The 15,449-nt window shown below is 37.4% G+C and overlaps 1 protein-coding gene across 1 annotated transcript in view; it reads right to left on the bottom strand.

Moving 5' to 3' along the window:
- The window catches only part of LOC142840377 (fibronectin type III domain containing protein 3C1-like), a 39,806-nt gene that overhangs the window by 4,508 nt on the left and 19,849 nt on the right, over nt 1–15,449 (bottom strand). The window contains exons 4-18 of the mRNA XM_075956929.1: nt 14,010–14,019; nt 12,428–12,477; nt 11,853–11,991; nt 11,275–11,328; nt 10,428–10,549; nt 10,167–10,341; nt 9,317–9,403; nt 8,974–9,112; nt 8,284–8,355; nt 7,585–7,703; nt 7,357–7,462; nt 6,838–6,944; nt 6,513–6,626; nt 5,377–5,526; nt 102–376 (exon numbers count right to left, since the gene is read on the bottom strand). Coding sequence (XP_075813044.1) covers nt 102–376; nt 5,377–5,526; nt 6,513–6,626; nt 6,838–6,944; nt 7,357–7,462; nt 7,585–7,703; nt 8,284–8,355; nt 8,974–9,112; nt 9,317–9,403; nt 10,167–10,341; nt 10,428–10,549; nt 11,275–11,328; nt 11,853–11,991; nt 12,428–12,477; nt 14,010–14,019 — 1,719 coding nt within the window. The remainder of the gene's footprint in view (nt 1–101; nt 377–5,376; nt 5,527–6,512; nt 6,627–6,837; nt 6,945–7,356; nt 7,463–7,584; nt 7,704–8,283; nt 8,356–8,973; nt 9,113–9,316; nt 9,404–10,166; nt 10,342–10,427; nt 10,550–11,274; nt 11,329–11,852; nt 11,992–12,427; nt 12,478–14,009; nt 14,020–15,449) is intronic.

Here is a 15,449-nt window from a genome sequence, read left to right as displayed (position 1 = left end):
TTTTCAAAAGAAATCTGAAGTGTATTAAATACACAAAAGCAGATCTGCTCAAAATTCTCAACATTTTTCCACCTTTCCAAAATAAGATATGAGTGACTTACCCGTATGTAGTATTAGGCTGTAGATTTTTCAGAACATACTCTGTTACTCTATCAACAGTCAAGATTTTTTTATCTCCATACTCGATGTTATATCCAGTGATTGGAGAGCCATGGCAGTCTGGCTCTTCCCATTGGATAGCAATGCAAGACGAAGCTAGTTCGGCAGGAACTTTGTCTTCAACTTCTTGTAACATTGGAACTTTGGCGGGTACAGTTCCCGGTGTAGTTACTTTTCCAGTTCCTCCAAACATTCCAACCCCAACTATATTGACAGCCTGACAAACACATGCAACATTTGTTAGCAATTCATTTTGATGATTTTCTGTGCATGAGCCATTTTGTTGCATAACAAAACAGTACATCATAAGCTCATATTCTAACAATTTGGTTCTACATTGGAGAAATACATTCTGAGACTTGCAGTCTCTGTCTTGAGGAAGGTAAAGAGTGCACACGAGGGAAGGAAAGTCAGGAGTGTTATATGGACATTTTAGATAATTAACCCCCCACAAGACTCATCAATATGACACTAAGCTTTTCTCCATTCTTCATGCTTGAGTTTTTAACTCTGTTACATTCCCATCTAGTCAATCAGTTTCACTGATCTTGGGAAAGCATATAATATATAATCCCAAACTGAACAATAATATATACATATGTCCTATACCTACTTTTCTCTGGAGACAATTTTTTTCAATAGTTACAGCTCAATACTATGACCAGGCAATCACCATTGATAAAACCCACGGATGTTACTTGGAACTGGGTGCAGTTATTTGTGTGTGTACTTAACTTTTATTCAGTGACCATAGCCACTTCAATACAAAGAAGTTTTATTAAAGGATTCTATGTGCTCCTGTTCCAGCCACAGTATGTTCCTACTCTGCCCAACTTCTAACTCATGGAAACCACTAACTGCTAGCTATTCATCATTACTACAAATTTCTTGTTTTCAGAATATAATGTAACACAACACATAACTTTGTAGGCTCAGCTTTTAGTTACTGTAATAATCTGCAGAGCTTTCATCTATCCTATATATTAGTAATTTGTTCAAATTCATTACTGAACCATGTGCCACATTATAGATGTACCTAGATGGATGGATGTTTATTTAACCACACACATGTTGAAAGATATTGAGCTGATTTTAGTTTTTGACTCCTACAAATAAATGTAAGATGCTACTGTGCTCTTTTCTGTAAAGGCTATGATTCTCATCAGCAAAGTGTGAGTGACCAGTTTCCTTAGGACTTCGACATCCTTAACTTAGGTATTCTGAAAGATCGGATTGGAATTTCCTTGTGCATGTCCCTAATAGTAAATGACTCTGAACATCTTTGCATGTGCTCACTTGCCCTGGTACGTTATCTTCAGTTACCAATCTTTATTCATTTTCTTCTATCTACGTTTTTTGAGTCAGGATTTCTCTGTGTATCTCTACTGTCCTGGAAGTCACCCTGCAGATGAGGCTGGCCTCAAACTCATAGAGATTTACCTGCCTCTGCCTCTCTGAGTGCTGAGATTAAAGGCGTGTGCTATCATTGCTCGGCCTGTATGCATTTTCTAACTGAGCTGCCTGAAATAACTCCTGAGTTTTGAGAGTCTTTATGTATTTTAGGTTCTAGCCCTTTTCAAGATATGAGAATGGCAAATATTATCTCCCAGCCAGTAGGTTCAATTTCATGCATTTTAGAACATAGAAAAGTAAAAATTTTAAACATTTAATAGCTCAAACTTAACCACTATTATTTTGTGAGTCTCTACTTTTGATATCAAGTGTTTGCCTAGACATAGATCACATAGATTTTCTCTTACATTTTTGTGTTTTTGTTTAATTTTGTTCTTGTTTATAAATTTAGGACTTTATTTATTTTTTAATTAAAAAACTTTTTTGACTTTATTTATTTTTAAGAGCCAGATTCTTGCTATGTTGCTGAGGTTGGACTGAAATCCCTGGACTTAAGGGATCCTAGCATTTCAGTCTCGAGTAGTTGATACTACATGTATGTGCTTTCTGGTTTATACTTTTATTTAGTATTAAGGTTTCATTCTGGAAAGGAAGATGTAAACTCACTGCTAATTTGCCTTTAAACTCTTTGGAGAGTTCTCCTGTGAAACCGTTTAGGACTGGAAATTTCTAAGTGTCTTTATTATATAGACACAAATTCTTTTATGACTACACTGCTACATACTACCTAGGCGGAGCTTCATTGCTTTGTGATTTTTGAGGACTAGTTTCACTTCTTGTGCTCATGTATAAAAGTGTCCTGAGTTTGTAAAAATAATGCTGTTGTATCCTGGAAATCAGTGATTTGTGTCCCTCCCTTTTTAGTGCAGATGAACCCACGGCCTCTCACACTGATCATCCCAGATGCTCTATTCTTTTCATCCTTGTCAGTTTATAAGAAGTTTTTTCAACTTTCTTGTTTTTTTTTCTAGTGAACCAATCATAATGTTTTATTGAATTTTACTATTGTTTTCCATTGTTACTTCCCTTCTTCTTGCTTTTCGTTTATTTTGTCATTCTGTTCATTACCTGATATAGAAACTTAGATTACTGAATCGAGTTCTGTAGTAATATAAGCATCTAATATTCTGAGTTTTTTTCCTCAGTACTGTTTTAGTTCATCCCACTCATTTTGGCAGAGTGTATTTCGGTTTTTATCCAGTTCTGTTCATTTAATATTTTTCTTTGAGATTTCAGCTTTGATCATGGAAAATCTGAAACTGTATTATTTAATTTCTCTCTGATAAACCTTGAAGATATCTTTTGTATTGATTGATAATTTGATTTTACTATGGACAAAGAACACTCAGTATTAAACTTCTCAAATTAAATCCTATAGAGTTCCAGGCATGGTGGCACATACCTACAATTCCAGTACATGTTTGGTGGAGGCAGAAAGATTAATAGTTCAAGGCCAATCTAGGATACATAGAAAAACTGGCCTTTTATTTTTTTTAAAGAAAAAGACAAATGGGTGGTAGTGGCACATGCCTTTAGTCCCAGCACTTGGGAAGTGGAGACAGGTGGATCTCTTCGAGTTCGAAGGCAGCCTGGTCTACAGAGCTATCCTGACTTTCCTTCCTCATGACCTACTTTCCCACCACTATTCCTCCTCTGCCCTTCAACTCCATGTTCATCTGATATTTGAGTCTTACCTACAGTTTATCTGAAATCCTAAAATTCTAAAATCCAATACTTTCAACTATGTCTTGGAAGGATCTCCTCCAGGCTATCCTTGCTCCCTTATCTATCCTGTCACAGCCCTAGTCTCTGGAGCCTCCTTCTCCCTCTGGCACACTCAATCTTAAGACTAAACATGGACACTCAGGAGAGCTCTTCCAGATGTCCTGCTTTGACCCTTCCTCTACCTGGCTTGTACCATGGGCCTATTCCGAAATTGCGCCTTCTTCACCCACGTGTCTCCTCTTAATTGGATAGGAATAAGTACTCTTTCCTTTTTCTATCCCCTGCCATGCCACTTCTCCCCTCTGATGTACCTGTCCAGGTCTCAGCCTCCATCAGGGTCTCTAAACAACCTTGGGAGTCATGATGGAGTTAGATACGAGGACTCCCATCCTATGAGAAACCTTTCATCAGTTAACCTGTCTTTCTCTCTAAACAAGTGTTAGAGAGCATCAGCAATAAATACCTAGCTGTTTTTGTCATGCAGAACTTCTGGGCCCTCCCTGAATTTTAGAGGTCACCTATGGGGGCTATGTGTGTACTTTTGAATAAACAATGCTATTTGTTTACCAGTAAGTCAGCTCTGGTAGGAATGGATTACAAGGTTTAAAGGCTACTGGGCCAGAGAGATGGCTTAATGATTAAGATCGCTTGTTGCTTTTACAGCTGTCCCGGGTTCAGTTTCCATCATCCCCAGTGTGGCTCACAACCATTTGTAACTCCTGTTCCAGGGGATCTTAAGCCTTCTATTCTGGCCTTTGTGGGCATCAGTCATTTTTATAAAATTAAAATTAGAAAGGATAGAGTCATTGTTCTTCAGCAGTCCTTCATCTCATGATTAACCCTTTCACATACTTAATTGCTCCTTTGGCTGCTCCTTTGGTTGCTCCTGCTTATCATGATCATTCTGGGATTGCTCTTCCTTCCATGATCTGTTAACTTTTTCCAGAAGATTTTGGCTGACAGGATCACCTCAGTTTTCCTAGCACAGTCAACTCACAAGAAGGCCTTAAAGTTGTCCTCCTCCTCCAGACCCTTCATTCCTAGGACTGTCACCCCTCTCTAACAGGAAGTATCATTAGAGACATCCTCACAAGCATAGTTCCTGAATTGAGAGAACAGAAGCACAGCCATCTTGTCTTGAAGGCAGCGTCATTCTGGCCTGAATAGTATCCCTTTCCATGGAGCTAACAGTTTCAGTTTGCTGAAGGCAGACTTTAATTGAATATATCATTCCCGTAATGCTATTTAAATCAGTAACATCATCTCATCTAACCCACAAGACCAACCTAGTCATTCAAGAAAATTACCAGAACCTCCAGTAAGGCTTTTCCAAAAACTAGCCCTATAAGAACCCTAATGAGTAAATGAAGTTCATCGTCTTACTCTTTTGACTTCTGATAAGCGCCTATCCCAAGTTTTCCCCAAAGTCAACCTATCTTTGCTCTGAGAAAGCAGAGGCTGTTGCATTTCTGAGTTTGAGACAGCCTGGTCTCCAGTGAGAATTCCAGGACAACCAGAGCTACACAGAGAATCCCTGTTTTTTCTTGAAATGCCAAAAGCAAAACCAACCTCCACCAAAAAAAAAAAAAAAAAAAAAGAAAGAAAAAGAAAAGGAAAGAATGAAACTGATTGCATAGAACTGAATGGGTGTATTTGTTTGTTTAAGACAAACTTATTATATATCCCAGGCTTACCTCAAACCTGTGGCAATCCTCCTCCTCATTATCTAAAATTGTGGCAATATATGCATGTATGACAGGCTGACTCAAGTCAGTGTTTTAAATAAGCATTTTAGATAATTGCTAAGTTAAGAGAGATCTGAGAACCACAGAAATATAATGGAAATATGACAGATCAAGTGGGACTGGAAAGTACATGTGACATCCTTTGGGGCTTTAAATAATATGAGAAGGAACTTCAAATGCTATAGTCAAAGATAAGCAATATTCTTAGAAATCCTTCCCTTCTTGACTTTACTCTGGTCTTTACATTGGAAATGACACTAGTATTCTCTATATATGGGAAGTGCAGTTTAATAGCTATTGTCTTCTTTATAGTGAAAGAAAATGTCAACTCTACCTGTACTCTGCAAAAATACGTGGTTGCTGGAATAAGGCCTTTGACTTCGTACTGCAAACAAGGGCCAGTGTAAATCAAGTGCATGGAATCTTCATCTTGTCCCCACTGCAGTCGGTAAGCAGTGATTTCAGCACCATTGCATTTAGGAATCTGAAAGACGAAATGCACACAGAAATTCAATCCTTTTTCTAAGTGGTCACTGTATTAGATACTGTGGAGCAGAATAACACATGAAGCTTGTAATCCATCAAGTGAAACAGGATAGAGATGGATAGGAACAAACACAGGCTGGACACTAGAACCACATTCAAAGGCACAAGTTAGAGTAAGAAAAAGGACGTGCTGATTTCACAACTGCGATGAATGAAAACAAATATATTGTTTAACATTGCCATTGGTTAGTATGATAAACCACTGATCACATGCCCTGGTGAATTGGCCTACATAAGTTAAAAATCAGTGTTGTCAGACATTATTAAAAGACTAAGCCTTTCTGTCAATGTTAAAAAATAAACCAATGCTTGAGACTGGGGAAAAAAAGAACAACCCAAATGAACCTATTCGCCTAAATAATTAGGTTAATCTATATTTTTAAGAACGTAAGTAGTTTGGTAAGACATTCACATGGGTTGTTAAAAGCATATTTTTAAATCTTTAATATACCTTATGTACCAGCTTGCAGTTACAGTTTAGAAATGGTACCAGAAGATTTTTCAATGACGTTCTTCAAAGAATAGCAAGTTCTGGGCTGGGGATATTGTTCAGAAGTAGCGCACTTGCCTAGCATGCATGAATCAGCCCCAGCTTCAGTCCTCAGCAGCACAGAAAGTTAAACTTTTATAAAATGATTTACCTTAGCTGTCTCTTGCATTAGCTTTAAAACCTCAATTAGTAACCCACTTTGATCCCTGCTTTTATAGTTGATATCTGAAGAGCAGAATATCAGTTTTGTGGTCTTCATGATATTACGGATATAAAGTTTTAGGTATGTTCTAGAAACCAAGCTCTGAGGGTTACGGGATCCTAATTCTACTCTATTATTCATGAGAGATTTCAAGTTTTCCCTAGAAATGTTCTAACCCATTAGCATGTTTGTGTATCAGCACAATTAATAAGAAGTTGAATTAGTGAAATACCTCCCAACTGACAACAACACAGGTTGGACCCTTGCAGGTTAGCACAGGTGTACCACACTGAGGAGGAGGGTGCTGGGCTGGTACGGTTTCACACTTCATTGAAGTAGAGCCAAGCTACAAATTAAACAAACATACAAATAAACAAACCCATGCATGACTTTGCAGGCGTGGTCACTCCTTACCTGGACGGCAAGTACAGTGCAAGCATGTATTCACTCAAAGTGAACTGAAGTTCAGGCGGGTCACCTGGGCAGTGCAACTTCTCTTCTCCTATTTTATGTTTTTAGCTAGAAACTGTGGGTTCTTCAGGAAGTCATTTACTTACTGTACATTTCATTACAGAGCCTGGATACTCCTTTCTGTCCTTCCAGGGACCTTTTGCTTTTTTGCCACGCATGACTGTTTCCAAGTTCCGATTAATGGATTGGTTGCCTATAAAATATGTAAAATGCGTTCAGTTCCCCTCTTTCCAAATTAGTTATTTTTGTACTAGTGTTTGAACCCACTTTTGTTTATACTAAACACATACACTATCCTTTAGCTCCATTCCAAGTCTCTAGTATATAGGAATGGGTCTTTAAAACAATACAATATACTGTGGAGTGAGTTAAGACTCCTCTCTTAAAATACTTAGAGACGCCAAGCTTATTACATCTATTAACCTCATAATTTGACTTACACATTAAAAAGCTAGGTTTCTGTTACCAAGCAGTGGTTTGCTAAGAATTATTCAATTCAGACTTAAAGGAAACTTTGCCTGATGATATTAACACAGGCACTCAAAATAGTCACAGGACAAGAAACTTAGGCACAGTTGTCAATCATGTAAGGAAGCCTTACTTACCAAGGAGAAGGTTTCTGTCCTTGCACTTGGTTTTGCTGCTTAAGGGTAGTGAGCGACAAGACGCAGGAGGTAGAGTAGGTGTCTGAATTTTCAATACATCAGAAGGCTAAGAGATAGAAAATATTTTACTATTTTACTAAATTGGAGATCAGCTTTAGAAAACATTCAGTAATATAATAGTTTATTTCAACCCCCAATTTGAGAACTCTCCCCTTTCTGATTTCTTACCTGGCTTTGGCCTACAGGTGAAGTGCAAAAGACTCTCAGTTTATATGTGGTGCCTGGTTGGAGGCCATCGTACAGAAATTCCCGGAGCGTGCCACTGTAGATTATCTTCCAGAGATTTGCTGCAGGAAGAAGAGCAAATTGGCTCACTTTGTTCATAGGTCACTTCTAACTTTCAAATCCCCATAATTAATATATGCATGATATATGCTAAGGAACAGCCATCTTAAAACATAAGTGGTTCCAATAATCTTTTTGTGGGAGAGTTTTCAAAACAGGGTTTCTTCTGGAACTCACTCTGTAGATCAGGCTGGTCTCCAACTCACAGAGCTCTGCCTGCCTCTCCCTCCTGAGTGCTGGGATTACACATGTGTGCCACTACTACCTAGAGAAATGCAGTATTCTTTTTATAATAAATTATTCTGTTCCCAGTAGAATTAAACAAAAGTATAAAGGATCAGTAAGTAACAATTTCTTGTCAAAACTCAAAGGACTCCAATTACATTCTGTGGTTTGGCTTTACAGCTGTGTATTTCTATTGGTTTCTGGTTCTTTCGATTGTACTATGGCTACATAACACACTACTATTAGGTGAATCTAAGTCAACGTTTTTCTGGGGAACTCTGTACTATTTTTTCATAGCTTCTAGATGATTGTAAGATTATTTCAAAATAAAATCTTTTAAAATGTGTCTTGCCTTACCACCATCTGAATTTTCACTGACTTCTAAACTGTAACTTGAAATGCGCATCCCACCATTGTCTCTGGGGGAGTCTAAAAAGAAAAACATATTGTAAGTGATTCTAGAAAAAGCTTGCAAGTCTTTCACTAAAATTTTATCTCATAAATTGTAACGTCTCAAAGAGAAAAATAAAAACATGTCTCATTGTTGTATTTATATCTGTATACTAGTAACAATCTACAAACCTAGTACAAGTTACGTACATTTGATATCACTCATCAAATATTTAGATAGTATTTCAAAGTTCTTGGTAAGGAACTAAAATGACAAGAATATGGGAATAACTTTAATTTATGTAGTTGAGGCAATAAATGTGTTTAAATATAACTTTTGGTTAAGCCAATATTTATCTGTGACACAGAATTCTTTCTATGGTAACTATGTTGTGTAAAATTTTACTTCGAAGATGGTTATTTAAGGATACATATGAAGTTCAAAAGTTGGTTCATGTGTGAATAATTAAGCTAGCTATAGGAAATTCAATAGCAAATTAGCAAAATAATAATAGGGTTTATATAAACTTATTTATTCGGCAGAATATTTCACAAGCCAATGGGAATATTTTATTAAGCTTAGAGCAATTGCAGAAAGATTTCTTTTCAACAGTTATTATGGGGAGAACAATTGTTAGACATAGACAAATTATTTACCCCATCCAATTTTTACTTGGCGTGCTTGAATTTCTCCCACTACATATGGTTTCTTTGGGTATCTGGGCTTGGCTGGACGAGTAGAATATTTTACTTCTCTGCTGGGGTTGCTTCTTCCTTCCAGATTGCAGGCAAAAATCTGTTTGTGTAAAAGAAAATATTTTGTTGGACATTGAAAATAAACGTCTGCTTTGATAATGTGTAATGTGCAGCTGGGTGAGCATTTCCAAGAATAAAATGTAAAGCAAATTTCATTTCAAAGAAAAAAAACAAGCATTTATTCCAGTGAAGAGTTTAGTCTTATATGAAAACGCAACACCAATTATTATATTATTACACATACCCGAAACTTGTATGCTGTATTTCTCTGAAGATGTCTTACAATGCAGGAGAGATTTTCTCCATTGTATTTAGGTTTAAAACCGAATCTCTGAAAATGGAGGACAGGGAATTTAGGAACGAAACTTAGGTTCAAGCTCTAGCTTCAACTTACTATCTACCTTAATGGTCTTGAGAAAGTACCTTAGACTTTCTGAACCCCAAAGGGTCTGCACCAGTTCCTCTGCATATATGTTACAGCTGTTAGCTTGATGCTTTCTTGGGATTCCTAATAGTGGGAGTGGGTGCATCTCTGACTCTTTTGCCTTTGTTTGGGAGTTTTTCCCTCCTATTGGGTTGCCTTGTCCAGCTCTGATATTATATGAGCCTATTAGTTACGACTCAGAACACGTCTCAATGTTATCTCCTCCATTTAACATTTTGTGGCTTGTACATAGTAATTTGTGGCTGCTGTTTAAATTGACCGGCTCTTTGACACAGATTTGAAAGCTCCAAATGGAATGAAATAGTTGCCCACCCACACGAGAAAACTGAGATGAAGGTGGACAGCTTGGCAGAATTGTGTAAAGGTGCTGAAAGTTATCTGTGACCACAGAGAGTCAGCCAGAACAGGGCTGGAGCTGAAAATGCTAACAGATATCTTTGAATAGAACGAGCATAGTGCAGAGATGCTGCTGTTGCCTTGAGCTAGTTGAGGTTGAGCAACCTATGCAGACTTGCCCAATAGTTGCTCTGCACTGAGCCCATTCAGAACACAGGGACTCAAGGTTGTTCCCCCCTCCAAGTGAGAAGTGAGTATAAAAAGGTATTGAGAGATGACGCTAAAGATCATAGCCCCCAAACAGGACACTTACAGATCTTGGTTCCTCCATCTCGAGGACATAAGTAAGAGTGTCATTTGGGTTTGGGTTTGTCGGGGCACACCATTCCAGTGACAAACTATAGACTCCTGCTTCTTTCAGCTTAGGAGGCAGCGGTGCCGGAGGTGTGTTTCCTGATGTGTAGAAGACGGCTATTTCACTGTAATTACTAAAAGGATACGTTAAAGTGGAAACACCAGTTTCAGGATCTCATGGCACTGTAGACTTTTCAATAGTGAAAATAATTCAGTGTACCTGGAACCGAAGTGATTTTTGGCAGCTAATCTGAATGCATACTTCGTAGAAGCGGTCAGTTTAAATATCTTGTGCTGTTTCATGGGACCACTGTAGCAAATTTTGAACTCTTCACCTTTACCCTTGACAATGCACACAAAATATTAGAATATTTTAAAATAGTGCGCTTAATAGCACATACTCGTCATAACCTTAATCATTCACAATCAGGTGAATGATTTTCTATGATATTTGTGCATGAGGTTTAAGCCCGATGGGGTCCCTGCACTGAGAGGGGAAAATGGACACAAGCTCTCATCCTTTATCTGGATGTTATCTCCAGTTGAAAAGCGCTTGCAAAGGAAAAATTCATTTTCTCCCATGGAGTCTCACTGGGTATCCAAACCACACTTAAGGGCAGGATCCATTCCTAACAGTAGTTGACCAATGCAAAATGAACTCAAATAGTATTTTTTTAAGATTTTTTAGTGACTCATAATGCTTTGTCTGGGCATTTAAAAATATCCATGTCTTTTCGTTAGATATTATGGTATTTGATTCTTATGAGATTTCTTGGTGTGCGAACATGGGTCTCTATGTCTATATGTGTTTATCTGCTTTTTCTCTGGCTCTTTTTTTCTGTTCATGTTTCTTTTGTCCTATTCAGGTTTCCTTGTTTTTATATAGCTTATTATTATTTTCTTCTTTCTTGTTTTAGATGCCTATTTTCTAAGGAGAATGACAAAGTCTGTGGATTTGAATGGGAGATGCACAGGGGGCCTGGAGTTGAGGGAGGGGAAATAGTAATTTGCGTATATTATATGAAAAGTTATTTTAATAAAAATAAAATCAAAATAAATATGCATACCTCATCCCATTCCAAAAGAAAGCTGCTTATTTTGGATCCATTGTCTTTGGAACCCTGTAAAGATCAGAATGATAAAATTATGTTGGGTTATTTTTACATAATAAATATTTAAATGTGTTGCATATTATATACATATGTGTATGCATTTAAGGTGGTATAAATTACTGTAAAATTTTTGTATTTTTTATGACAATTCAGATTTAAGGTTAAAGCACATGTTTTACAGTCTACAAGACACACAGTGATTCTGTACTGTGTATTTTCAGACTACACAAAAGGAAAGAAATTAAAAGTGATACCTAAGAAAATGGAGAGATATATTTATTAGTAATTGTGATGACTAATACCAAAATTTAAGTGCTGGGAAGGGGAAGTTCACTTTTTATTAATTATCTAAATTCTATTGACATTTCTCAATTTGCTTGGCAGGACCTCTCAGAGTGAAGAGAAAGAGCATTGTGAAGAGAAGCATTAGAGAAGTAAGTTTGATTAAGCATGCATAATCCATCTTTAAAGTTCAGGATTCCGGAGAGTGTTTTAAAGTCACACTGAGATACCTTTGTCAGTAAAATCCTTACTTTCCACTGTAGGTTCAAGCTGTTCATGGTTCTGCTAATTAGTTTTGGTGCAAGTGGAGGGTCCGGTTCACAGCCACGTGTTGTGAAACTAACCACTTCAGACAAATTTCTGTGCTGTGCATCTCTTATGGTTGTAACTCTGAAAGGGTAACAGCAATTGTCATAAGCTTTCAAGTACTGAGTCGCAGGATTGTGCTTCTAGACACAGGTTTTGTTGTTTTGTTGTTTTGTTGTTAGCATATACTGTTTATACATAGTAACGGCTCACATTATGGCATTTTCATAGAAGATCATACCCCCTCTTTTCCCATTATGCTCTTTTGCTCCCTTCTCATTCCCAATAGTCTGCCACTCTTTACCTTCATGGCCTTTCTTTTCTGGGTAACCTAATGAGTTAAACTAGGGTTGCTTACATGCCTATGGAGATAGGGTTGTTTGAAGGTGGAAGGAAAGGGCATTTTGTTGGTAAATAAACAGGCTGACTTCAGAAATTCTCAGTACTAAAACTCTCGTAGGTTAAGGAGTCTTGGCTGGCTTGCAGTCTGGTGACAGGTTGTATAGGATAGACTTCTTACCTTAAAAAGTAGACTGTGCAGGGCTGGAGATGATGTAGGGCCACAGTACCCTCATTACCATTGTGAAGATAATCTTTGTTTACATGGGATCTCATATATATTTAATAGCTAATAAGCATTCCTAGTCTCGTAATACCTGAATAACTGATAAAGAACCACAGTTTTCCTGGAAGTTCGGATAACTTTAAACCACTTTATATGTGTGCAAAATATTACTAGTAGGCTCCAGCTTGCATTGAGGAGCAGCAGCGCCTCACCAAGCATACCAAATTGATGAGGGATATGATCTGGGAGGTGAGTGGTTGTCACAAGCTGGAGGACACACCACAGAACAGCTCTAAATTTTTATGTCAGGTGCTCAAGTTTAGAGGATGCCCAGGGCTAGAGATGCTGAGAAAGGTACTGCTTGCCATCAGGAAAGAGGCCACTAAGAAGTACTGGGTTTGTCCCGTCATCAATAAATCTTTTATAGCACACACCAACAATCATAACAGTAATTCAAATCAATCAATTTGCATTTTTGTGCCACATACATTTAACAAAAATAGTATAGATTTTCTTTTGATTAGCCCATTTAAAAGAGTGTAGACATCAAAACTTCAAAGAACACCATGTCTCAAGTAATTCATTCAATCAGTTTCAGAAGGATGTTTCTGCGGTGGAATCCTAGCTGGCCACACAATCAGAGGGATTATAGTCCCCAACCTATGTCTTCCTGAGCAAAACCTTAAAAACACCTAAGTGTATTTCACCACACTAAGGAATTCCTAAACAGACCCTCTAAAGATTGAAGGGATTGATACTTTTAAGCAAAGCCTACTTAAAAGCCTTTAAGTGTGATCAGAAATGTAAGAAAACAGGCAACTTCATCCTCTTTCCCTGCCTTTTCCTCCAAACATTGAAAGCTAATTTCTTTTTTTTCTGTTTTTGTTTTTAGTTTATTTCTGTTTTTACTGAGCTAATTATTTTTCTCTGCTCCCCTCTCTTCCTCCCCTCACCCTTCTACCCTTTCCTATGATCCCCGTGCTCCCAGATTACTCAGGAGATCTTGTCTTTTTCTACTTTATGTATAGATCCATGTATGTGTCTCTTAGGATCCTCTTTGCTGTCTGGGTTCTTTGGGGTTGTGAATTGTAGGCAGTTTTTGTTTCCTTTATGTCTAAAAGCCACTTATGAGTGAGTACATATTATATTTGTCTCTCTGGGTCTGTGTTACCTCACTCAATACAATGTTTTTTAGCTTTATCCATTTGCCTACAAATTTCAATATGTCACTATTTTTTTCTGCTGTGTAGTACTCCATGTGTAAATGTACCATATTTTCTTTATTCATTTTTTGGTAGAGGGACATTTAGATTGTTTCCAGGTTCTGGCTACTACAAGTAATGCTGCTCTGAACACAGTTGAGCTTGTGTCCCTGTCTGTGGTATGATTGAGCATCCTTTGGGTATATTCCCAAAAGCGGTATTGCTGGGTCTTGAGGTAAGTTGTTTTCTGATTTTCTGAGAAATCGCCATGTGGATTTCCAAAATGGCTGAACCAGTTTGCACTCCCACCAGCAATGAAGGAGTGTTTTCTTTACCCCATGTCCTCTCCAAATATAAGCTGTCATTGGTGTTTTTGATCTTGGCCATTTTGATAGGTTTAAGATGGAATTGCAGAGTTGTTTTGATTTGAATTTCTCTGATGACTAAGGATGTTGACCATTTCCTTAAGTGTCTTTCAGCCATTTATATTTGTTTGTTGAGAGTTCTCTGTTTAGGTCTGTACCCCATTTTTTTAATTGGATTTTTTGTTCTTTTGATGACCAGTTTCTTGAGTTCTTTGTATATTTTGGAGATCAGTCCTCTCTCCGATTTGGAGTTGTTAAAGATCTTTTCTTTTTTGTAGGCTGTCATTTTGACTTGTAGAATGTGTCCTTTGCTTTACAGAAGCTTCTCAGGTCCAGGAGGTCTCATTTATTAATTGTTGTACTACTGGGGTTATATTATTTAGGAAGTGGTCTCCTGTGCATTCAAGTATACTTCCCACTTTCTTTTCTTTTCTATGAGGTTCAGTGTGGTTAGTTTTATCTTGAGGTCTTTGAACCATTTGAACTTGAGTTTTGTGCATGGTGATAGATATGAATCTCTTTTCATTCTTCTATATGTTGATATCTGCTTATGCCACCACCTTTTGTTGGATATGCTTTCTTTTTTCCAGTTCATATTGTTTGCTTTTTTGTCAAAAATCAGATGTTTATAGGTGTGTGGATTTATATCCGGGTCTTCAATTCAATTCCATTGTTTCTCCTGTCTGTTTCTATGCCAACACCAAGCTGTTTTCATTACTGTGACTCTGTATTAGAGCTTGAAGTCAGGGATTGTGATGCCTCCAGAAGTTCCTTTATTGTACAGGATTGCTTTGGCTATCCTGGGTTTTTTGCTTTTTCAAATGAATTTGAGTATTGTTCTTTTGAATTCTGTGAAGAATTTTGCTGAGATTTTGCTGGGAATCCTATTGAATCTATAGATTGCTTTTGGTAAGATTGACATTTTTATGGTGTTATTTCTACCTACCCAAGAGCATGAGAGCTCTTTACATTTTTTGGTGTCTTAAATTTCCTTCTTCAAAGACTTCAAGTTATTGTCATGCATTTTTTTACTTGTTTGGTTAGAGTTACTCTGAGATATTTTATGTTATTTGTGGCTATTGGAAAGGGTAATGTTTCTCTGATTTCTTTCTCAGTCCATTTATTATCAGTTTAAAGGATGGCTACTGGTTTTTTGAGTTCATCTTGCATCCTGCTACATTACTGAAGGTGTTTATGAGTTGTATGAGTTCCTTGGTAAAAGTTTTGGGGTCACTTATGTAAACTATCATATCATCAACAAATAGTGAGCGCTTGACTTCTTTGTTTCTGATTTGTTTCCCCTCGATCTCCTTTTGTTGTCTTATTCTCTAGGTAGAACCTTAAGTACTATATTGAATAGATATGGAGAGAGTGGACAACCTTGTCTTGTTCTCAATTTCAGCGGTATTG

This window comes from Microtus pennsylvanicus, chromosome X (genome assembly GCF_037038515.1).
Source record: "Microtus pennsylvanicus isolate mMicPen1 chromosome X, mMicPen1.hap1, whole genome shotgun sequence".
Taxonomy (NCBI): domain Eukaryota; kingdom Metazoa; phylum Chordata; class Mammalia; order Rodentia; family Cricetidae; genus Microtus; species Microtus pennsylvanicus.
This window is presented reverse-complemented; position numbering and strand designations above follow the sequence as displayed.